At 35.5% G+C, this 24,505-nt stretch overlaps 1 protein-coding gene across 1 annotated transcript; it reads right to left on the bottom strand.

Annotated features, from left to right (window-relative positions):
• Positions 1 to 884: 884 nt before the first annotated feature.
• Positions 885 to 23,178, bottom strand: LOC124369882 (sodium- and chloride-dependent taurine transporter-like). The gene is made up of 8 exons (XM_046828020.1): positions 22,959 to 23,178; positions 11,019 to 11,150; positions 10,151 to 10,364; positions 8,162 to 8,310; positions 7,043 to 7,161; positions 5,181 to 5,660; positions 2,380 to 2,583; positions 885 to 1,104 (listed from the first exon to the last, which is right to left on the bottom strand). Exons 1-8 carry the CDS (start codon positions 23,119 to 23,121, stop codon positions 922 to 924), a joined length of 1,644 nt encoding a protein of 547 aa, XP_046683976.1. The 5' UTR covers positions 23,122 to 23,178; the 3' UTR covers positions 885 to 921.
• Between the last annotated feature and the right edge of the window lie 1,327 nt (positions 23,179 to 24,505).

Raw genomic sequence — 24,505 nt, forward strand, 5'->3', positions numbered from 1 at the left:
AAGTAGAGTGGGATGAGTGACATAGGCACCAGAGCCATGGTCCAGCCTATTGATACCGCCCACTGGGGAAACTGCCCACTGGGGTACACGTACACCCGGTTGTATCTCAGTGACATCAATTACTTACCTCTGAAAGCGTGCCAGGTCTGGTGTAGAGGTGCCAGAAGAAGTAGAGTGGGATGAGTGACATAGGCACCAGAGCCATGGTCCAGCCTATTGATACTGCCCACTGGGGAAACTGCCCACTGGGGGTACACGTACACCCGGTTGTATGTCAGTGACATCAATTACTTACCTCTGAAAGCGTGCCAGGTCTGGTGTAGAGGTGCCAGAAGAAGTAGAGTGGGATGAGTGACATAGGCACCAGAGCCATGGTCCAGCCTATTGATACTGCCCACTGGGGAAACTGCCCACTGGGGTACACGTACACCCGGTTGTATCTCAGTGACATCAATTACTTACCTCTGAAAGCGTGCCAGGTCTGGTGTAGAGGTGCCAGAAGAAGTAGAGTGGGATGAGTGACATAGGCACCAGAGCCATGGTCCAGCCTATTGATACCGCCCACTGGGGGTACACGTACACCCGGTTGTATGTCAGTGACATCAATTACTTACCTCTGAAAGCGTGCCAGGTCTGGTGTAGAGGTGCCAGAAGAAGTAGAGTGGGATGAGTGACATAGGCACCAGAGCCATGGTCCAGCCTATTGATACTGCCCACTGGGGAAACTGCCCACTGGGGTACACGTACACCCGGTTGTATCTCAGTGACATCAATTACTTACCTCTGAAAGCGTGCCAGGTCTGGTGTAGAGGTGCCAGAAGAAGTAGAGTGGGATGAGTGACATAGGCACCAGAGCCATGGTCCAGCCTATTGATACCGCCCACTGGGGGTACACGTACACCCGGTTGTATGTCAGTGACATCAATTACTTACCTCTGAAAGCGTGCCAGGTCTGGTGTAGAGGTGCCAGAAGAAGTAGAGTGGGATGAGTGACATAGGCACCAGAGCCATGGTCCAGCCTATTGATACTGCCCACTGGGGGTACACGTACACCCGGTTGTAGGTCAGTGGCAACGATGATGCTGTCGAGAATATCAAGATACCCTGCACACAGTACAGTCTCATGAGAGTTTCTTTTTTTACATGCAATCCTAAAATATGTTTAAGACCTAGTTTCTTTCTATTTAGATAAATGTGTAACTAGTTCAACATTTTGTGAAAGTTAAAAGAAATATTTCTAATGGTAATCTAGGAAGCAGCGACTCGTTCTATAATACCTAAAGTTGAGGCAACTTCAGGGTACTAGAATAAACAGAAACGTCTTCATATCAGTATCAACTATTTTTAGTACTAATGTATTTGACCAATTCACGACTCTGAGTGAAAGAACTGTGCACACTCCCACATTTTGTTCTAAATTAAATAAATGGGTATAGATTCAATTTGATATTGGTTTGAAGTATTTTTAACATCTTGTTTAATTTTTATAGGTTTTATTTTAGAATTGATGGTTTGTAACTTATATTCTTCACATCTCTTATATGTAGGCTGTAAAGGTGCCATACAGGAAGATGTTTATATTACAGTATAGTTTTTTACTAATTCAAACTAACTATGCACCTTGTTATTCTGATAAGCTAGTTTTCAAGTTTGATACATTTTGTATTATAAGTTTTAATATGTTTTCGAATATAATTTTTTTTATGAATTACAAATAATATATACATTCGTCATAGAGAATTTCGAAGCATATATTTCAAGACGATTCTTTTCATCTATCGTCCAATAAATTTGCTAAACAAAGCTCCAAGTTATTCCAGATTATTTTTTAACTATTTTAGTAACTCTCTTTAATAGGCTGATTTCTATATACAGACTTAATTAATTATATGAATTTTGACATTTTCCATCATTGCCAGAAGTCGACAAATGGTAATTGTGAGTTGTGTCATCATTTAACAAGTCATCTTGTTTTAAATGAAAAGGTTCATTTGTACATTGGAGTTTTTCCCCATTTCACTACAAATTTTTTAATCGCCCATAAGCAAATGCTAATAATTTGGCAAATTATAACTAAAAAAAAATAAAAACTCAATTTTGTAATCTCTTACCCTTGTTTTGCTTGATAATAACCTAATCAGCCATTTACATATGTGATATATCTTATTAAAACTGTTTAATATTATGAAGTACCATTGATGCCGATACAACGTTTGCGTCTCCTTTATTCTTCGAAAAGGATTGTGTCCTTTCCAATCTCACCAGTACATCTGCCCAGTTTACTAGATACATCAGAGGAAACCAAAGTTCAGTTTATACTCTTCTTAATTACTCTCATCTAAAAGGCATACGTATATTAAATCCACAGTAAATACATACCATTGTGACAAGCGGAGTAAAATAAAGCCAACACCAACGCAACCATGAATTCATTCTGTAGCCCACCATCGTAGAGATATCCTCGTAAAACTTGTCAACTCCGTATGAATAAGCGATGGCCACACACTCGAAGAAGCAAAACCATAATAAGACCATCCCACTGGCAGCATAGTAGTCAAATACTTGGAATACGTACATTCCCCCCTAGCATACAACACACAAGTCAGTACAATTACTTTTATGTAAATTAATCATTGTATTCTCAATTATTATTCTTGTTGTTACAATAAACCCTATGCATTTGGAGTTGTTTACATTTGGTACAACAATAAGGAAGTTAGGTTTTTCCTTCGTAATTGGAGTTAGCCAGAACAACAATCCAGACCATTAACCCTTAAAGCGCTAATCTAAATTACTGTCAAACGCTAGGACATAAAAAAAAATTTTTTTTTAATTTCCCAATGCTAATTTTTTGTTTTCGTATACCTTGGTATTACCCTAATAAGAAAAAATAATAAACATGTAATATTACATATTTTTGAGAATTTTTATACGCACGAAAATATTTGAAATTTTGAATAAACTGCATTGCAGGATAATGGACATAGCAACACTATTTGACAGATTACATTACATTTATACAGGCTATTTATAATGAGTAAATTGTAACTGAAGTTCCTGTATAATTAGTACATAAAATAAATAAGTTCAGTATAAGATTTTCAAATGTAATAATGTGAAATTCAACACAAACTTATTTATATGATAGCCTACAAGGGAAAGGAAACAAATATTGTACTTATAAACCTTATTTATTTAGAATAAAGAAACTGGACTTGTATGGTGAAACTGGTATAAAATACAAAACAAATAATTGAAAAAAATATTACACATTATATACCAAAAATGCCCACATTTGTCAAACTTGGATCATCTGGATTAGCCATTATAACAAAAAAATTATACTAAATATTAGTAAAAACAATTTTATAAGAATTGTATAAGATAATTGTATAAGAATTACAACGGAATGATTCAAAACACTTTGTTTAACAATATAACCAACATACGACCAACACACACGTAGTTAAACAGCTGAATGAAACGAACGCGTCTGTAGGCGTATGCCGCGTCACAGGCTATACAAAAAATGGGGGCGATTGCTTTCAACCCGAGTAGATACCGTTACAAAGTCCACCAACGGTGACAAAGCGTTTTGTCTAGTCCCGACAGTCGAAAGGAACATCGATCTGCTCTCTTACGGAAGTTTTAACAACTAATTCTTCGCCATTTCATAAGTAAAGCTTTTGCGTTTGTAGACGTAATCCGCGTTTAAAGCATCGGCAGTTCCGCGTCTTTAGGCGTTAGCCGCGTTGGAAGGGTTAATAGCTATGGATAAATTTAAAATAAACATTTGGAATTCATAAATGTGTACACCTCTGTTTAAAAATAAATCAGGTTAAAGTACACGTCTGTCTGTACGTAAATCTATTTAAAATATTCTTGATGTAAAAACAAACTTTCATTGTTCTAATGCAAAAAATATTTACTAATATGTTATTTAGAAGGACATGATGGTTTTCTTATCTGTAGTATTTTTAAAACAAAATATTTATTATTTTAACACATTTTTTTAATTGTTCTAAATATTTTATTTTCAATCTTCAGTTTTGTCTCAACTTAATTTCTTTAAGTAGCATAATTAAACAAGTAGATAAAAGTTATTTTTCATAGTTATTTTGATATTGTTGATTATTAAATAGATGTTCATGTTTACATAAAATTATTATTTAAATAAGTTTTTAAAATGTGTAATAATAATAGAATTTAAAATTAATAAATATTTTGCCAATTTAAAACGGTTTTCAAATAGTTTTCAAATAGTAGGATATTAAATGGACTATAAATTGTTTTAAAATAATATATATTTACTAGAATTTTTATTTTCACTAAAATGAAAAATAAATATCTAGTGACCATTTAAATAGTTTTTAAATACAAATTCTATTCCTTGAAAATTTTAATAATAGAAGTTAAAATAATAATGATTAATATACTTGTGATGAGTTTTAAACATTTCCCCTCTTACTTTTCCATAATTTCTTTATATATAGACAACTACTTGATCTCATGAATGAACTTTGACCCTCCCCCCTACTGTTTGGAAGGAGGTAGTTACTAATAATACAGGAAAGGCCATTTAAGGTGGTTGAAAACATTAACATGTGGTCACAAAAACACTTTATATTAAGAAATTCTACCTTCCAATGTATTAAAAACTTATTTCTTTCAATTTTCATACTTTAGAACAGTGAAAACTATTAAAAAGACTATGGAGAAATAACCAATAAGGAAAAATCCAATTTTGTTATGAAATAACTTTAAACAACCGCTACTCAAGGTAGAGACAACATTTAGAAGTTAGATTTTCAATTATGTACTCAGTTTAAATAGAGTTTCATTTTGATACTAAAAACATATGCTTTTATTAAAAGTTGTTGACCAACTCCTGGATGGGTCAATGTCAAAGATTCAAATCTGTAATGACTTAAAGCAAAGTGGGGAGTTGTACCAGTCTAAGTTTCATAGTTTAGTAGCTGTTTTTATGCATTTTTTTACACACTGAATGTTTATCAGTATATGTTTGCTACATAAATTCTTGTTTTCTAAAATATAAATTAACATCAAATAACTCCTTGTTTAAAAATTGATTGAACTTTTATTTTGTATCCTCTGTGATAAAAACATTAAATCTATAATAGATAAACTTATAAAATTTAATAAAAAAAACGCTAACTTACATTGGTGACCATTAGAAGACCAATGGCGTAACTGATGACACTAACGATGATGATGAAAAGCTCTCTCCGTCTCCCCTGCCGGAGGATACCAGGGAACAGGTCGACCACAGCAGTGACAAACCCCTCCACACCCACGAACTGGGAGTCCAGACCCATCAGGATGATCATGAAGAAGAAGAGGGCAGCCCAGACAGAAGAGTACTGCATCTGAGTGACGGCCTTGGGGTAAGCGATGAAGACTAGGCCGGGTCCTGACTCTGCAACTTCCGCTACTGGTACTCCCAGCTCTTGAGCCATGAAGCCGAGCACGCTGAACACGGCTAACCCTGAGTACAGACTGGTACAGCTGTTCACAGCCGAGATCAGTATACAGTCACGGATGAAGTTGTTGTTGAAGTCATTGTAAGAGCCGAGAGCAGTCATACATCCAAGAGCTATTGCGTACGAGAAGAAAATTTGGGTGCCGGCATCAATCCAAACCTGGAAAACAATAGACGGTTTTTAACAACGAGTCATACATAAAGAGTGTGCACACAGATAATTTTTATTGCAGCCGAAGCAGAGATATAATGTTTAGACAAATCACTGTCCTACTGCGTTTGATTAGGGTGGGACACTATGTCATTCTACAAAACACAGTAAAATAGATTCAGCTGAACAACATAGTTTAAGGTACAAAAAGAAAACCGTTAGGTGTTAATGACATAACATTTATGTTAACTAAACTATGCCGATAATCTCTCTAGCGATCATGGGATTGACAGACAATTTATTCTGTAATTAATCATTAATTCTACTGTAGAGTGAACTGAAATCAATCACATGCTACTGAACCTCAACAAAATGTTTATTAGTTACCTTTAGTCTTAAAACGAATCCATTGTTCCTCTTTTGTGAGATTAAGTTCAGTAGGATTAAAAGAGAGCGTATCTTGCAGAATTTTGGCGTTCATCTGCTCTGAACATTATTTTAAAGCTGAGAGGGATTTGGGATACACAAAACTTTGTATCCCCTGAATTGTTAATAATATTTTTACTAAGATCCTTATTCCATAGCCATTTTGAGTACGCTACCCTTGTCTGAAATAGGAGCAGAGGTCAAAGATATCTATTGAGGCTGTACAGAAGAGATTCCTATTTTGGATGGTCTGGAAGTTTCCTGAGCTGGTTACAATCGATGTCCAAAAGGAGTTATAACTTCCTTTTCTTCCAGCTCGTTATACCCTAGTGAACTTGATTTTCTGAAGACCTGCATGGTCATAACCTGTCAGGAGAATATATAAACATGAAAGTTCTGGAGTGTATCTCATGCACGAGAGATCTGTTTATTAGTTCTTGTTTTGGAGAATGCGATTCGATAATGAGATCACAATGATGTAGCAATTTAGATATTTTTAAATTACTTCGGCTACTTTTTATGGAGCATGAAAATGATATGTGAATGTGTAGCACTTTCTCACGCTCAGCTTGGTTTTAGTAAGGTCTCATATTGTGAGGTGTTACATGCTTAATCCTCAGGTTAATTTTGAATACTTGATTTTTCAACAGTTTTACTGGTCCAACACCAATGTTCCTATGGTCAGGTATGAATAGCCAATAGGAGGGCCAGAGAGGTATAAGGGGAGTGGGGCTTCATCGTAAAGTAATATATTATGTACACAACTAAGAGTACTTGAAAAGATGCAGTTGGGGGTTGAAGGAGTTTTGAAACATTTGTAATAAAAATTTGTTAATGTTGTTTACAATCAGAGATCAATTGCACACCTAGGAATTATTCAAACTACTATACCATTGTTAGAAATAAAATCTAAATTATTCATTATATCGATTGGGTCATTAAACCCAGTTGCATAAAACGGGTACCTGAGCTTCTGCCAGTTTCGAGAAGTCTGGTTTGAGGTAGAACTCTAATCCTTGCATAGCTCCATCCAGGGTCACCCCTCGTATCAACAGAGCAGTCAGCATGAAATATGGGAAAATTGCTGCAACATTTATTAAGCATTTTTCAGTTCTCACCATGATTTATACCGGACGAAGGTGCTGAAAAGTATCATAAAGGTGTAATAACTGTTTGAAGTTCATCACTTGAACTTTGTGACTCTTGACAATCTCAGAGGGATGATGGTCCATGAGGTTACAATGAAAAATCCGATTGTAGTTTGAATATAATTTTGAATGTCTAATGTGTCCCCAAAAACAATTTTACCTTACCAAGGAGAGACGGTGTGATTGATAAAAACCAAATAATACAGAGATAGTCTGTTTAAAGTTTATAGTAATAAAGTTGGTTTTGTATAACAATGTGACAATGAAATTACTTTATAAATGTATAAAAATATTACAAAATAATATTTCAATGTAGTTTATTAGTGACTTGGTTTTAACGATTATACTCGTATATAATTACTTTTAAACAAGTCACAAGGGAACCTTATGTTTTGCGTTATAATAGTACCATCGCTTGGAAGAATAGACATCGGCAATGGAATTCTGACTCAGGGTGGCTAATATGCTCAATCTCATGAGTATATATAGAATATATTATATTTTTTCTAATTCTGCACAGTTATAACCTCATACAATAAGATGGACTCTTTTTAAAGTTGCAAATAGTTCTTACCATATCTTAAAACACATAAATTTGTATATTTGTCTGGGTTTCTGTGGGGGTTACTCAGGTAACTGAAGGGATCTTTATTGGCTCTAGTTTTCTCATCTATTTTCAATGTAAAATATTGCCAATATAAGATCTATTTTTTTACACTCATTCATTTATGTTACGCTTTCCATCTCAATTACAATATACAGTATGTCCATTCAATAGTCAAACTAATTACATCAAGAGTAATAAAAATCCATCATTTCTGAAATTTATAGTATTACATTTTGAGATTTGATATTATCTTTTTAAAAATCTGAGAACTAAATCCAAACTTATTTAGGATTAGTATAAGCCTTAGCACCTAATTAATCCATACATACCTGTGAAGTAAACAACTTTTCCAGATGTTTTGATTCCTTTTTGGACACAAAAGAATACAACAATCCAAACAAACAAGAGGGAAAGTGCTAGTTCCCAGTTGATTGTGCCAACTTCTTCAATGCTGGAGCTGATTTTCAACACTTTTCGCCTTTAAAACAAAACAAACGAAAATTTTAGATTAAATTTATTGTCAACTATTACCACAGCTACTGTCTTAACAGTCCAAAAGGTTGACTCTTCTTGTATATGTTTAATACATAACATTTTACAAATATTTTACTGACTTTACAGTAAAAAACTCAGATATAATTTACTTTCCTATAACTTACGTATAAATAATGCAATAACTTTCTTATCTACTAAAAAATCCAAATAATAGTTTATTAATGAAAAATTTGTATTATATGGGAGATTGCTGCTATTTCTTTAAACGTCAAAGATCATGTAAAGTAAGGTTGATTCTGCTTACTATTTTATAATCAGCATTTTAATTTTTTCATGTGAAATGTTCTAAAAAAACCCATTAGTATGACTCTTTACATGTATTTTGGAAATACTTGGACAACCAGAAAGTTTATTCATGTTTAAACAAAATGAAAGAACCATATTTTATTGCATTACCTTTAAAGATTTATTTTTAAGCAATTTTTCTACATATCAACATTCAAAGGCACTTTTAATACCACAAATTTTCAATACCATCAACGTAGAAATTTGCCACCTGCGATTTCAACTACTGGTTTACACCGGCATGCAGTTTGGTATTTTTTGTGTTCACTTTGGACAAGAAGCTGAGAAATCTCTCATTGCACTTAGTCCTAAAAGGATGTTTGTGCTTGCTTCTGGAGTGACAGGCTATTCAGATGGTAAGGTTAGGGGTACGGGGTGCCTGCCTCCTGTTCAGATTCCATGAGGAGTGACAACGGAGGACTATGTCATGTCGACTAGGAAGAAGGAGAGCCTAGCCTCTTCCAGCCAGAGCAAGTAGGTGACAATACTCACTGATGTTTAGGCTAACAACAACCTTTAACACTCATTTCACACCCATTTTTTGAGCTCCACCCATTGCAACAGTCATCATCATCTATAAACTGACCTAACAATCAACCCTTTTACCCCAATATCTCAAAATTTGTGGTTAGTGTGTGCCGCTGCTGGATGTCAATAGGGTTGTCCAGGTGTAAGTGATACATCGTTTTTTGCTGTACCCTGTACAACAGCATCAAATTGTCAAAAAGCTGGTAGCCTGTAATAAAGAAGCCTTATTGACCTCTGTTGGTCTTCAGACCAATCATGGTTCAACTCACCTGTACAACACGCGGTAAATAACTGGCAGTTTCTGTTGAAGATCTGTTGGGAGTGTTGAAATATTTCAAGAATTTAATTATGTAAACATGGTTTCAACACTGAACCAGAAAACAGATGTTAATGTAACCTAGCTGGAAAGTACAAAATCCATTTTAAGTTCATTACCTGATGTGGTAATAATGTACAGAGATATTACATTGTAAGCTAAAACATCCCACTCTTTATAAGAAACTTAAATCTTACAGATTGGACAAATTAAACCAAGGCAAATTCAATAATGGTATGATTTGTTTATGGACCAATGATTTTTATCCATCAACTGAGCATTATATTATTGAGTATACAATTTTATTAATAAGTCTGAGATTATTTATATACCATAATGATCAAGATTGATTAAAATATTCAGTAGTTATCCCTTTTGGCTGCAGGGATGTGTTTATGTATTTTAGCATTGATAACTTAAAGAATAATACAGTATAATGTAGAGCTGTATGTCATTAGACCTAAATGTCTAACTGTGCAGACTGAAATCCCTACCAGAATGAGCGAATTTTCCTGTCCTAATCTTCATGATCATCTAATTTTAGCTGCAAACTCAATGATCTATCTATGACTATTTCTCTAAGAATGCTAGCTAAAACTAAAATGGTGATGGCTTAGGTTGGTGGGCAACTCACTCCCAATACTCTACCACTGGATCAACAGGAGCAGGGCCATGTGCGGATCTGTTGTGGCCACGGAAACAGTTGTCGGTATTCCACCAATTGTCACAAGATCCCCAAGGTAGTTCCCATGAGAACGAGTTGACAAAGAAGTGGAATGCCCAAGCCAGGATTACAATATAATAGACGTTCAGCAAGAAGCAGATTATGGTGGTTCCATAACCTATTCCTGCAGCAGAGCCAATATATTAGTATTATCTTTTATAGTCGTGTTTCACAAAAAGTTGGCATGATTTCAAGATACTTTAGTTCACACGAAAACAATAAAAAACGTTTTTATAAAAATATGTCCTATCTCACTTCGTGTAGTATATGTTTGTTCTTATGTGCTTTTATATCTTGAAAGTAACATTTCAAAACTGTTAATGTAGATAACTTGAAACTTTGCATCTATGCTAAGCTAGTTAAAGGGACATTAACAAAAATTAAATAATATAACTCACCCTTTAACAATGCAACAATTAAGAGTTTTGTGAATGAAATATATTGAAAACAGTTGTATTATTCATACAACAATTTTGCAAGAATGTTTCACTATAAATTTAATGACAAATATAATGGTACATAAATAGTTTAAACTAATCTCTCCACATATAGTAAAACTATAGTGTACACAGATTGCAATGTGTGAGAGGAATTTGGTGTCAAAACCTTAACATATTTATGTTTTTTGCTGTGATATTGTTAGTGAAAAGGTGGTAAAAGTCTACTTTTTTCAATCTGTAGTAGTTGGCAATGGGTTATTTACGTTATTCACATTTATCATAGGAATGCAAACTGATTATTTCTTTATATTTTGTGACTGACTCTTTGGAAAATTTACCTTTGAAGATTGGACAGATGTTCCAACACGTTATACCCCCTTCACTCATGAACTGCCCTAGCCCCACCTCCAGGAAGAAGATGGGGATACCCCCTGTCACGAGACAGATGAAGTACGGAACCAAAAAGGCACCTGCAACACATATAACAATATAAACAACAGGTTTCAAACTTATTCCAACCTATCCCAGGTTATTTATAAATATCACATTTGGAAAACTCAATCTTAGTTGTATGTCAGAATTGGATTTTATCAAGATTTAGTCCAAACAGCATGTGCGAGAAGGGGGTGGAGTGGTTCAGATATTCTCAACAAGATTTTGTAAGCATCATTTCAAGGCTACACAGAATTGATGTCTGTTGTTACTTATACTTATAAATTCGTATCTTATTTTCTTTGCTCATAAGAAATCATACTTAACAGGTTGCAAAAATAATTTTAGTAAAGAAAATGGTACAATATAGTGATAAGATATATGTTTACTCGCAATATCTTCAATAGGTATATAATCAATGTCAAATGTAACAGCTGAGAATCAGGAGTAACACTTAATCAGCTGGAACTATAAACAGAATAAAGAGGGGAAAGCAAGTGAGTTAAGGATAAAAGTACATATACACTGTAACACATACCTGTTGCAAAAATGTCTTTGAAATATAAGTCTTCTAACATCTTATTACACTGAACAGAATTCCTTTTGTGTTTATTACAAGATTCACAGGTAACAAAGAACTTGATAGCATTCTTGATAGGACAAGATTACCAACACTTCAAGAGGTTATTGAATTTGTAACATTTAACTGTCCCACCGAAAAGATTACAACATCTTCAAGATCTTTGTTATTCGTAAAGGTTCAGAACAAGGACCTTATGGTGGGAGAATGAAACATGCTGCGTAGGAGTGACGAGGGTAAATCAGCTCTGCTTACTCTAGCCATCTACTGCACTGCAGCAAATAAGCTTGAAAAAGAGGGTCCTTGGGTCAGCTGCAAGTTTGGGAAGATTCAGCTTAGGCTAAAAAAGAAAACTAAAGAAGGTGAAAGGACAGAGACCTCCACCAATGAAAAAGTCATTGAAGAGACTTCAAAGGTAGATCCTACAAATACCTTATCAGAGAGGTCCACTCAAAAAAGAAACGCAGAGGACAAGATAAGACCTACCTGCTCCCTTTTCCCTCACTACCTTGAAGGGACCATCAGTTTCTGCCAGGGGTAGGAAAGGGGGGCACTGTCTCCAAATACTCCAAAAAATCAGACAAAAGTGATCTACCTGGGGGAGGTGGCAAAAAGGCATAATTATTCGCCTTAATCAGATAAACCTACATCATGCTAAGGGCGCAACTGACATCTTGAGTAGGAGGTTTATCTCAACAGTCCGGGATATCGCCCTAATCCAAGAGCCCTACCCTACTAAAGGTGTTTTGAAGTACTATACTAACGGATCACGGCTAGACCAAAGGGCAGGGTTTAAATTATACGGTCTAGGGGCAAAACTATCAGTGCCTCTGAGGAAACATGCCACGGTTTTCCAAGCAGAAGTTACGGCTATAGAATCATCTGCCAGAAGGTTAATACTAACGAAGCGAAAAGGAGCAGAATGCCTAATATTATCAGACAGTCAAGCGGCTTCTCCTTTTATTCAAAGGCAGTATGGAAATGTAAAAATGCACTGGAGGAACCGGCAAAGAGGAACAAGGTTACCCTCGGTTGGGTGCCGGGCCATGAAGGCATTCAGGGAAACTAAAAAGCAGACACCCTTGCCAAGACAGATACAGAAAGACTGCTAGTAGGGCTAGAGCCAGGCTGTGGAGTGGCCTTCTCCTACAGCAAAGCTCTCATAAAAGATTGGGATAGGAGGACTACATCTGAAATTTGGACAAGTGCTCCAGGATAAGGCAAGCAAAATGTTTATCACTCCTTACGCAAAGGGATGGTCAGTACTCCTTGAATTGAGTAAGGAGGATATATGATTAGTAATAGGGATGTTGACAGGACACGGCCCTCTCAGGGGGTCAAACATCTAATGAAGATGGGTCTAAGCCAGACAGATGAATGTAGCAGAGCACACATGGCTTCATTGTCCTGCCATATGCAAAAACCAGGAGAAACTTCCTAGAGGCCTATTTTCTCAGCTCCAAGGATATTAGATATCAAGAGCCCTCAAATCTAAAAGGCTTTTGCTAAAGCCTTAGATTTGGAGTGCCTAAAAACCCTAAGTAAGGGAGGCGCACAAAGGTCCTTTTAGGACTATGTGCGGCGGCAACTCCTGTCCCTTTCCCTTTAACAAATAACAAAACAAAAAATATGTAATTGTAAAGTAGCATATACGATTTGCATTTGCTTCTGTTTTACGCTGGTGTAATTGGTTTTTTGATTGGAATAATAATTTTTATTTTAAAGTTCGTAAACCCTTATTTCCCTGAAGGCAAAAAAGAAGAAAATCGTATATTTTATCTTTCTTCCAGCAGGAATTACAGGTGTTTAAAGCAGTAAATTTATGAAATTTTGTAACCAGATCTAAATAAAAACTGGTTAAGGTAAGAATGTGAATATTTTAGAGTATGTACAGCATGAAGTGTAGTTTCAGGGAGTGATAGATATTTACTAAAACAGTGCAAATATTCCGTATCTTCAATCGTTTTTCTTTGGGCCTGATTATAAAATGAACCTAAAATTCTGTTTCAAATTGCCCTACAACTACTCGTGGAAAATGATCAAATGTATTTTTTAATTGTTTTTCCTGTATGTCCGGAAAATTTAGTATAGGTATTCATAAAAACATTACTCTAATAGAAAAACTGATTACACTATCTTAAGGGAAGTTGGACGGTTGTATCTTGTAGTTGTTAATTTGGCAACTTTAGGCAAGGTACATTTTTCTCAGAAAAACTACAAAAGGTACCAACTTTTTTTCTGTTTTTTAGATTATATATTAAACACATTAAATTGAATATGAGGCTTAGAAATATATAAATTATTTCAAGAAATACTTTTCTTTCTATTCAGAAAGTTTCTCCTAAAAATAATTTTTAAAACTATTTATAAAGAAAATCTTTATATTTTGTAAAACCCACCATTCAATTTGAAGAGCTACATGTAACCGGTAAAGCAAACAAAAAACTAAGCTGATGTATTTTGTGTTTCCCGAAAAAAATGTACCTAAAGTTTAAAAATCAAAAACTTTTGGAAAATGCTTAAAAAACCTAAACTAATAATTATTCGCTGGATTATTTTTTTTTTTTTTATAAAACACACCAAAAACCGAAACTTAATCACAACTGACCTTTCCATTTACAGTGAATGTAAGCAATGTGTTATCATAGCAGAAAACAACCAAATCATTCGTTTCAAACGAAATACACGCCACGGTTCTTAAACAGCATCACTATCAAAAAATAGTTTTTTTAAGCAACAACAAAACTAGTGAGCAGCTGCACAAAAAATCTTTGTACATCTCATCAAAAAAATAATTAAATTTTCAAAAATACTCAACATAAATCAATACTTTAGTTTGAAGATTATTTTTGACGATGGAAGGATTGTGAAGGAAACAGGATTTTAAGCATGTGTATTAAGTGCATGTTTATAGAGTTAGTGAAGTTGACAAACAACATGTAGGTTGTGATTCCTGACTTAGGCGTGCCACACGCTTTGGTAAGATTTGTTTATTTTAACCTAGTTTGTAATTATGTATTAGGTTAGTTCTTTACCTGAAGAAGAGATCAGATTGCAGATCTCGAAAAACGTAGTGTTACTGATTTCTTGTTTCACTGAACGATGGCAAAATGTCCGGAAAAATCCTGTTTCCTTCATAAATCAATAATGCTTACGTCAAACTATTCACGAACATATAGAGATTTTTTTCAATATTCAAATCCAAACACTGATTTTTTTTTTGTACCAATTAAACATCCGACCCTCATAAGGCTTCATAGACTGTATAGGAGTAAAGAAAGTATGGACGAAGCATAAAAACATTCTACAATGTTACTTTGATATTAGAACCTGACTAACCCCATGTTACATCATACAGTATTCTATTATTTTATTCTGTAAATCATGTTAAAAATTAATTTCAATCCTGCTCTTTAGTTAATTTTTGGAGACTATCTTCCAATATATCGTAAATTGCACGAATCTTATTGTATTTTTCTAGATCTGCAGGAACGAAATAAGCCTTTTAAAACACCAAATCTTACTACCTAGCTTACATACATTTTTTATATGTCGGCAACACTTTCTGAGTTTAAAAAATCTTCTCATTTAGTTTTTAAAAGGAAAGTCAACCAATGGTTGTTTTCTTTATCAATTGAGGGCGCATAATCAGTTCTTGGTGAGACATTCTGAACTTATCTACCGCCGCCCTACCCCTCCCACCGTCACCCTCTACCATCCCTTCCCATAGTTGTCACCCTCTACTATCCCTTATCACCAAGGCTCGCGCGATGGGCTCATTCTTATCTGGTGGGGTTCTGTTTATCTAGCTGCTTGATAAACAACCAGTTTTCAATTGTTAAGTGACAATCTTAAACACTTTCAAATTATACTCACTCAATTATTTACCTCTTTCATTATATTTTTAGTTTATACATATTTTGAATATTCAGTCCATTAATACACACGATCAGCATAGCAACCCGAATCTCATTTACATTTTTATCAAATTGATCGCGAAACTCCGTAGGTAGAAAACCAAAGTTAAGAAATTTCGTATTTTTTAACCTAATATTTGACCTGATGTTCAAATAGTCTTTGTGCGAACGATCGATTTGTATAAACAAACGTTCAATCGCTAAAGCATATTTTCGTATTTTATATTTTAAAATTAGAAGAAAGATAACTAGAGCAACGAAATCTTGTATATTTTCAAAATAATATTTGATTTTAAGTTCGTATTTTTGTGTGTATGGTCACGTATTGCAAAGCGTCTGCTGCTTCTTTATGTGCATAGACCTCTATTCGACTATAAGAAGATCGATAAACGCGTTTACGTTGTTCTTGTATATATAAATATATCATCTATATGGATATAATATGTAGATTTATGACTCAATGGTTTTATCATAGATAAGGGTGGTTTTGGTCAAAATTGTCAAGCTGTCACAGCTCTCTTATTAGGACAACATTGATTTGTTAGTATTTGTATTGAGCAAAACTTTGTCTTTAATCTTTGCCGTATCTCTTATAGTTTCCAAGATCCTTTCAGTGTGCATACAATTTGGAACACACTGTATATTAACTTTTAAAAATTACGGGAAAAGGTACTTTTCTAAGAGATTTCTGTTAACAATATAAAAAAACTTATTGATTAGACAAAACGCTTCTAAATTTTAATCGAAAAATATGAGTAAGTCTCTGATTAACCAATTATTTTAATAGTAAATTGTGTATTCGTTATCTGTTGCCTGGTACTAATGGATTTATTTTAGAAATAACATCATATTTTCATCAAAAAAGATTCGTGTTGTAATCTATTTATTCTTATACTATTTTTTTTTTGGAGATTATCATGGTCAAGCACTTTATTTTAAAAATAGCATCTAAATTAAGTTAAATCTAACATCCAATGAAACAACACTCACCTCGTATACCACACTGTATATTACATTTTTTTTTAAAACAATTTTTTAATCGAAGTTTGTTTTTGACTGTGGAAGGATAATCAAGGAAACAAGATTTCCTTGGCAAGAAACAGGATGTTTTAGGACATTTACCATCGTTCAGTGATATTAATCAGTGACACTACGTTTCGGGATCTGCAATCTAATCTCTTTCTCAAGGTGAATATCTAACATAACACATAGATTAATTATAATGTACGTTAAAATAAACAAATCATACCGGAGCGTCCCTGACTTATGTGTGTCACTACATGTGTGTCGGCATGACTTGTTTATTTTAATCTAGATTGTAGTTATGTGAGGTTAGCTATTCACTTGAGAAAGAGATTAGATTGCTGATCTCGAAACGTAGTTGTTACTAGTTTGTTATATTACTCAACGATGGAAAATGTCCTAAAACATCCTGTTTCTTGCTAAGGAACAAGTGGCTGTTCCTTATTATCTCCAAGTGCCTAAAACCCCTAACATTATAAAGTTTAGTCCACTTCTTTTACCGTAGACATAACAGGTGGCCCTGAAGTGATGTGGCAGGCCAGATTGGTGTAGGCAACTTTCCCGAAAGGACATTTGAGAAGCCAAGTACGTAGCCAGGGATTCAAGGGGGTCCGGACCATTTGGGGTTATGAATCTTCCAAGACTAAATTCCTATTCATTCTTAAAAAGAGGGCCATACGTGTCATTTTTTGGACTCAGCCGATCTCAGTCATGTAAAGGTGTTTTTAGTGAAAATAATTTACTAACTTTTCTTAGTATATGCATTCTAGAATGCTTGACATTTGCCTTTAAACATAAAATTAAAATAATTTCCAATAAAACGCAAAACTTATAAACCTCTGAGGAAATAATTTCTTGGCCCTTCCAAAAACATTGCACATCCTTTTTGAAAAAACACGTTTTATTCTTGCATCAAGCTTTTTAACAACTTGCCCGCAAGGTTCAATGATGCCATTATTTAAACTCTTTTAGGAATAAACTGAAAAGTTTTAATTCTAAAAGAATACTTACTACAGCATCCATTGTTTTATAAAAAATTTTATATCTGGTAAAAGCTTTTAGTTTTAAGGCATTTTATTTCGTTTTATTTATTTTATATAATGACGATTGTCATGCAATTTACATTGTCAACTACAATAGAGCATTTTGAGTTTGAGTTTAACAACGAAAAGCGTGCCGATTTTAGCACTTTTCAGACTAACTGTATCTTTGAACATTCATAAATCGGAAACTTGTTATTCGATTACGACCGAATTGTTGTACAGTGTAGCTATAAGTAACCTACGGTTGTTGAGTATGACATTTTTAGTGTTATATGACAAAGTTGTTATTAATTCATCGTCTTAACCGGGCAGTTACACATTCGGTATAGTCTCGTTATGGAGCTCTCAAAGTCATTATGTTGGACGTGTCATTTTGTAAACCACTAATTAGAACGTTTCATTTTTAACACGGATTTAATTGAGCAAGTTTTGTTAATTTGCCGATTTAGTGAATTCACTCTGTATTTAATCTTGAATCAAATATATGTACGGATCAATACGCTTTCCAATTAAATGCTAGAACAAAATATTAATGTAGATTGTAGGTAGAAGTGAGTAGTACCACATAGACTATGTTACAGTGTATCAGATTCAGCTAATTTACCTCAAATATACTAAGTATACAACAATATTATAGTTGGATTATTACTGTATTATAACGTTTTACTATTAAACTAACTGGTTACCTATATTTTTCGATTAAAATTTAGAAGCGTATTGTCTAATCAGTACGTTTTTTGATATTGTTAACGGAAATCTATTAGAAACGTACTTTTTCCCTTAATTTTTAAAAGATAATATACAGTGTGTTCCAAAGTGTATGCACACTGAAAGGATCTTGGAAACTATAAAAGATACAGCAAAGATTAAATAGACAAGTTTTTGCGCAATAAACAATACCAACAAATTAATGTGGTACTAATAAGAGAGCTGTGACAGCTTGCCAATTTTGACCAAAACCACCCTTATCTATGATTAAATAGACAAGGTTGAAATAAACAATACCAACAAATTAATGTGGTCCTAATAAGAGAGCTGTGACAGTTGTTGAGCGCAGCGAGTGAACGACGCAACCAATAATTAACTTGACCACATTAATTTGTTGGCCTTGTTATTAGGCACAACTTTATCTATTTAATCTTTGCTCATAGTTTTAAAAATCTCTTCCGTTTGCATAAAATTTGGAACTTACTGTGCACCAACGAGTTTTACTAATGTAACGGTTACTAACGTACAAACGCGACCTTTGTTCTTATTAAAATAGTCAAATGTTACTTTTAAGACATCAAATGGACGTCCAATGACAGTTTAGTAGGTATACAAGTGTATCAATATTTCACCTGTTTATTTTACTACGCCACAATGTGAAATGTCGCCAGTACAAATGATCGCAACTTTACATTTTGCTCTGAACAAATGAAGGACTACTGGATAAACTGGATTGACATTTACAATGTAATGTATTTCATGCAATGTAATGTATGCAATATATGTACCCCATACGCTTCTAGGATGTGTTTCTATAGGTAGAAGTAACGCTTGTAGGTCTATCTTTTCGAAATCAGAGCTAGCAAAATATTGACAAATTCGTGATTATTAATAATTACCTTTAATATCGATAACTGAATTTGTGGGTAAATTTGCTTTTTAAAAGTTCTTTATGTAACACAGGACCTCTTACGGTTTTCTTAATTAATACACAGTAACTTTGATCCATTAATGTGACAACACAATAAAATATCGAAAATCGAGAAGGCAGTTTTACCAAGAAACCTCTTCATATTAAAATTAGTTCATGATTTGAAATATTTACTTAAATATAACGGTAACACATGTTTAAGCGCTAAGCCGTTTCTTGAAGGAGTCCCTTTATAATAACATTTACGCTACTCTTTAGCTAATCAGAAGTTACTACGTGCCCTATACAGGGTGTCCCATAAATGTGTGATCTATATTCCAAACAGTGGCTTAGAGCATCAAAGTAAGGAAACGTTCAGAGGAACTTATATCCGAAATTGTTTTACGTTTGTTTATATAGCCTGTATGTGTTATATAGAAGAATGTTATTGTTTTAAAAACTGTCCAAGGTGCAATAGGTAAATGTGGTACACATAATGTGATAATCGTTAAGTACAATCTTAAAAATAACTATGCCATTTCTAATGTCAAAAGGGTGAAAGAATTCAACTTTCATTGCTAATTTTCATATAAAATTAACGAGGTTTACTTTACAAAATAAGTTAATAAGAGGTGGACAACGTAGTCACAAAAGCTGTGATACCACATTTTTTTAAATCTGCCAACTATTTAATTTAATTGGAGGAGAAATTGAATTTAACTTTTTATAAATAGTCTTACTGATGTATCTGCAACCAGTGGATTTAAATTTCATTCAAATATTGTGTACCCCTCCCGTTAAATGAAATGTAATATTAAAAGTTTACGACATTAGACCTATTTCAAAACAATACCCACTACGCCATTGAGAAATTATAGATGGTATAATATTGTAATATTTACGATTGCACTTACACTAACAATACTCGTATGTAGCTATACGACTTGAGTGCTGTAGCTTGAACCGTTTCTAAAATAAAGATGGGTTTCTATAAAACATCCTCGCTGGCCTAAAACAATTCGTTTAAGGATATTGTGTGTTAACTTTTATTATTTTTGTATTTTGATGAACTGAATCATTTTCTGACATATTGATCATCTGTGTCGGACGCTCTACGTGATTGCAAATACAACACCACAGCAGCAAATACAACACCACAGCAACAAATACAGGGTGAGGCAGTGAAACGGCACGATTTCGATAGTGGTTGTCGGGCGCGGAGGGGGGTTGCGAGAGTGGGGGAAGTGACCTTGGGCGTCTAGAGTGGTGGAAGTTTCAGTAGCCATGGAGCGTTGGTCGAGTGCGCAACGTGCATATGCCGTAAAGGCATATTACAAAAACGCGGATAGTGTGGTTGGTGCTCAACGCGCCTTTCAACCTGCCGCCACGGGCTCCCGTGCCATCAAGGAAAGCCATTCTCCTTTGGGTTAAAACCTTTGAAGATACTGCTAGCACAACAAAGAAAAGAGGCGGCAGCACAAAAAACAATCCGGACACCCGAGAACATTAATCGTGTGCGCGAAGCGTTGGGACGAAGTCCGCGAGACGGCACAGCGCAGAACTTGGTCTCAGCAATCGATCAGTAAGACGGATTTTGAAGAGTGACCTTCACTATCATCCATACAAAATTCAGGTAGTGCAAGCCCTTAAACCAATTGACTACAATAACCGTATACGCTTTTGCCAGTCAATGCTTAACGTTATTGAACGAAATGAAGAAAGAGTGCATAACTTATGGATGAGTGATGAAGCCACTTTCATCTTAGTGGGTACGTAAATAAGTAAAACTTCAGATATTGGTCCTCAGATAACCCGCAAGAACTTCATGAAAAACCTCTCCATTCTGAAAAAGTAACAGTCTGATGCGCAATGTCATCTCGTGGAATCGTGGGGCCCTATTTTTTTGAAGATGAAGATGGCAACACAGTGACGGTAAACTCTGGACGTTATGCTGACATGTTGACCATTTTTGGTCTGCCTGGAATTGATCGACATGATCCAGATGCTGAAACACTCTTCCAGCAAGATGGTGCAACAAGCCATACTGCTAATGTCTCAATGGAATTGCTCAGACTTGCATTTCCACGACGTCTAATCAGCAGGAATGGCGATTTCCCCTGGCCTGCCCGTTCACCAGATCTGACGGCACCAGACTTTTTTCTTTGGGGCTACCTCAAGTGCAAAGTCTTCCAGGAAAATCCACCAAGAACAAAAGAAGACCTGAAGGAGCGAATTCGACAGGAAATTAACAACATTCCAGTACAGATGCTACGAAACGTCATGGGACAATTTCATCTCAGGCTTAGACAATGTGTGCAAAACCAAGGACGACACCTCACTGACACCATATTTAAAAAATGATTGTTTTTAAGTTAAATCTTTAATTTCCACTCTTGTACTTGAGATCCATGTTCAACTATTATGATTTTACTTGTAAATAAATCTTTGGTGGTTTTACAAAATCGTGCCGTTTCACTGCCTCACCCTGTACAACACCACATAAGCAAATACAACACCACATCAGCAAATACAACACCACAGCAACAAATACAACACCACATAAGCAAATACAACACCACAGCAACAAATACAACACCACACCAGCAAATACAACACCACAGCAACAAATAAAACACCACAGTAACAAATACAACACCACACCAGCAAATACAACACCACAGCAGCAAATACAATACCACAGCAACAAATACAACACCACAGCAACAAATACAACACCACAGCAGCAAATACAACACCACAGCAACAAATACAACACCACACCAGCAAATACAACACCACAGCAGCAAATACAACACCACAGCAACAAATACAACACCACACCAGCAAATACAACACCACAGCAGCAAATACAACACCACATAAGCAAATACAACACCACAACAGCAAATACAACACCACACCAGCAAATACAACACCACAGCAGCAAATACAACACCACAGCAACACGAGATATTTGCGGCTCCTGGATGGCAGACCGCGAGAATCGCGTGGAGCCATGCTCCTTCAATCTTGATTATCTTTAATATGGTAAATCATAGCTAGACACAAGGACGTAGCCAGCGAGGGGGTCCAAGGGGTCCGGGCCCCCCAAATTTTCAATTTTTGGCAATTACATTTTTTAGTAAACGACTCACCACAAAATATCTATACCTAGAATGGCCACCAAATTTGGTGAGAGGTTGCTCGATTTTTATATTCCATATTATTTTAACTTAAACTTACTTCCAGATGAAATTGAAAAACTTGAGAAACTTCAGGGCTTTTAGAGAGGCAGTGCAGAGATGGCTTACCACAACACACAATGAGCTGACTACTTAGCTAACATCTGAACTAAGTAAACATACACCCTACATACTCTACAAACAAACACATAAATTATGTACACACAAATGCACAGGCAAATAAAGTGAATGATTGGGTAAAGCTTAGTTATTTCAGCGGTCAACCAGATTTTGTTAAAAACTAGGCTGCATATACTGTTACATATTTATTATTGTTGTTGTTTTTTGTTTAATAGGTCATTGTTATCTTTTAATATTGTTGTTAAATGTTCAGATATTTATTGCTTATATTTATATATTCCCTATTAGTTTGTCATATTGTTGGCGGCAGTAAATGTAGGCTATTTGTTTATTCTATCTTACCTCCTCCATTTTTGTAACACAAGTAAGGAAATCTCCAGATATTGCCGAGACCGACGGCAAAGCCGATGCCGGAAAGCACAAACTCCACTTGCTTCGCCCACTTCTCGCGCGCGGGCCCGGCGGGAGACCCAGGAGGTTTGTCCAGCTGCAGCGTCTCGACCATGGCGACTGGGCATGGCCGCCAGGCGCCCGCGCACGCCGCAAGTGGACGCGATTAGGCACCCCTGCAAATGGCAATTGATAAATAATAGCGAGACCTCACAGGATGTCGATCATTATCGGTGACCACATGATACCGACTGCGGCTGACCCCTGCCTAGGTCTCGGACCTGGACAAGGAGGCAGCACTGTCCTATTGAGCTCTACGATTGCGCTAACCTGTTTTGTATAAATTTCTTGAGTGCGCAGGTCTCAGAACATTACATTACTGGGTTTTCACCCATGAAGGGTGTACCACACATTATCATTTAAAACAAATCTCATTTTGGATATAAAATAAAATGACCTTGGAGATTTGGAGTCAATGTGACTTGTTAGGTTCTTCAGAAAAGACGGTAAACTTGTTGAGCTCTTTAAAAACCCAAAATGTATGGGTAGACTACCTAATGACATATCCAGAATTTTAAAATTAGGGGTGGGAATTTCAGGTGGCTTATACGAATGCATAATAAACAATTTCAGTAATACGCTTTTCTCTTTGAAGACGTTTTGGGGTCCACATACAAGAACTTATTGAGTTGTGAGACCCATACCCCCTAAACAGTTTATACAGTGGGAAAGCAACTGGAGATGGTGGATTGTAAACAATTTTTACGTTGGGGAAGCAACTGGAGATGGTAGATTGTAAAACGGTTTTTACAGTGGGGAAGCAACTGGAGATGGTGGATTGTAAAACGTGTTTACATTGGGAAAGCAACTGGAGATGGTGGATTGTAAACAATTTTTTACGTTGGGGAAGCAACTGGAGATGGTGGATTGTAAACGGTTTTTTACAGTGGGAAGAAACTGGAGATGGTGGATTGTAAACAATTATTTTTACAATGGGGAAGCAACTGGAGATGGTGGATTGTAAAACGTGTTTACATTGGGAAAGCAACTGGAGATGGTGGATTGTAAACAGTTTTTTACAATGTGAAAGCATCTGGAGGTGGTGGATTGTAAACAGTTTATACAGTGGGGAAGCAACTGGAGATGGTGGATTGTAAACAATTTTTACGTTGGGGAAGCAACTGGAGATGGTGGATTGTAAACAGTTTATACAGTGGGGAAGTAACTGGAGATGGTGGATTGTAAACAATTTTTACGTTGGGGAAGCAACTGGAGATGGTGGATTGTAAACGGTTTTTACAGTGGGGAAGAAACTGGAGATGGTGGATTGTAAACAATTATTTTTACAATGGGGAAGCAACTGGAGATGGTGGATTGTAAAACGTGTTTACATTGGGAAAGCAACTGGAGATGGTGGATTGTAAACAGTTTTTACAGTGTGAAAGCATCTGGAGGTGGTGGATTGTAAACAGTTTATACAGTGGGGAAGCAACTGGAGA

This window comes from Homalodisca vitripennis, chromosome X, assembly GCF_021130785.1.
Source record: "Homalodisca vitripennis isolate AUS2020 chromosome X, UT_GWSS_2.1, whole genome shotgun sequence".
NCBI classification, from domain to species: domain Eukaryota; kingdom Metazoa; phylum Arthropoda; class Insecta; order Hemiptera; family Cicadellidae; genus Homalodisca; species Homalodisca vitripennis.

What these genes read in the sequence shown, in the direction of transcription:
- LOC124369882 (XM_046828020.1), bottom strand. Translation starts at nt 23,121, where the DNA reads ATGGTCGAGACGCTGCAGCTGGACAAACCTCCTGGGTCTCCCGCCGGG. An exon ending in CATCTGTCCAATCTTCAAAG is followed by an intron (nt 10,365 to 11,018) that starts GTAAATTTTCCA and finishes GCTCTGCTGCAG; the next exon opens with GAATAGGTTATGGAACCACC. An exon ending in GTCTTCTAATGGTCACCAAT is followed by an intron (nt 2,584 to 5,180) that starts GTAAGTTAGCGT and finishes GTTGTATGCTAG; the next exon opens with GGGGGAATGTACGTATTCCA.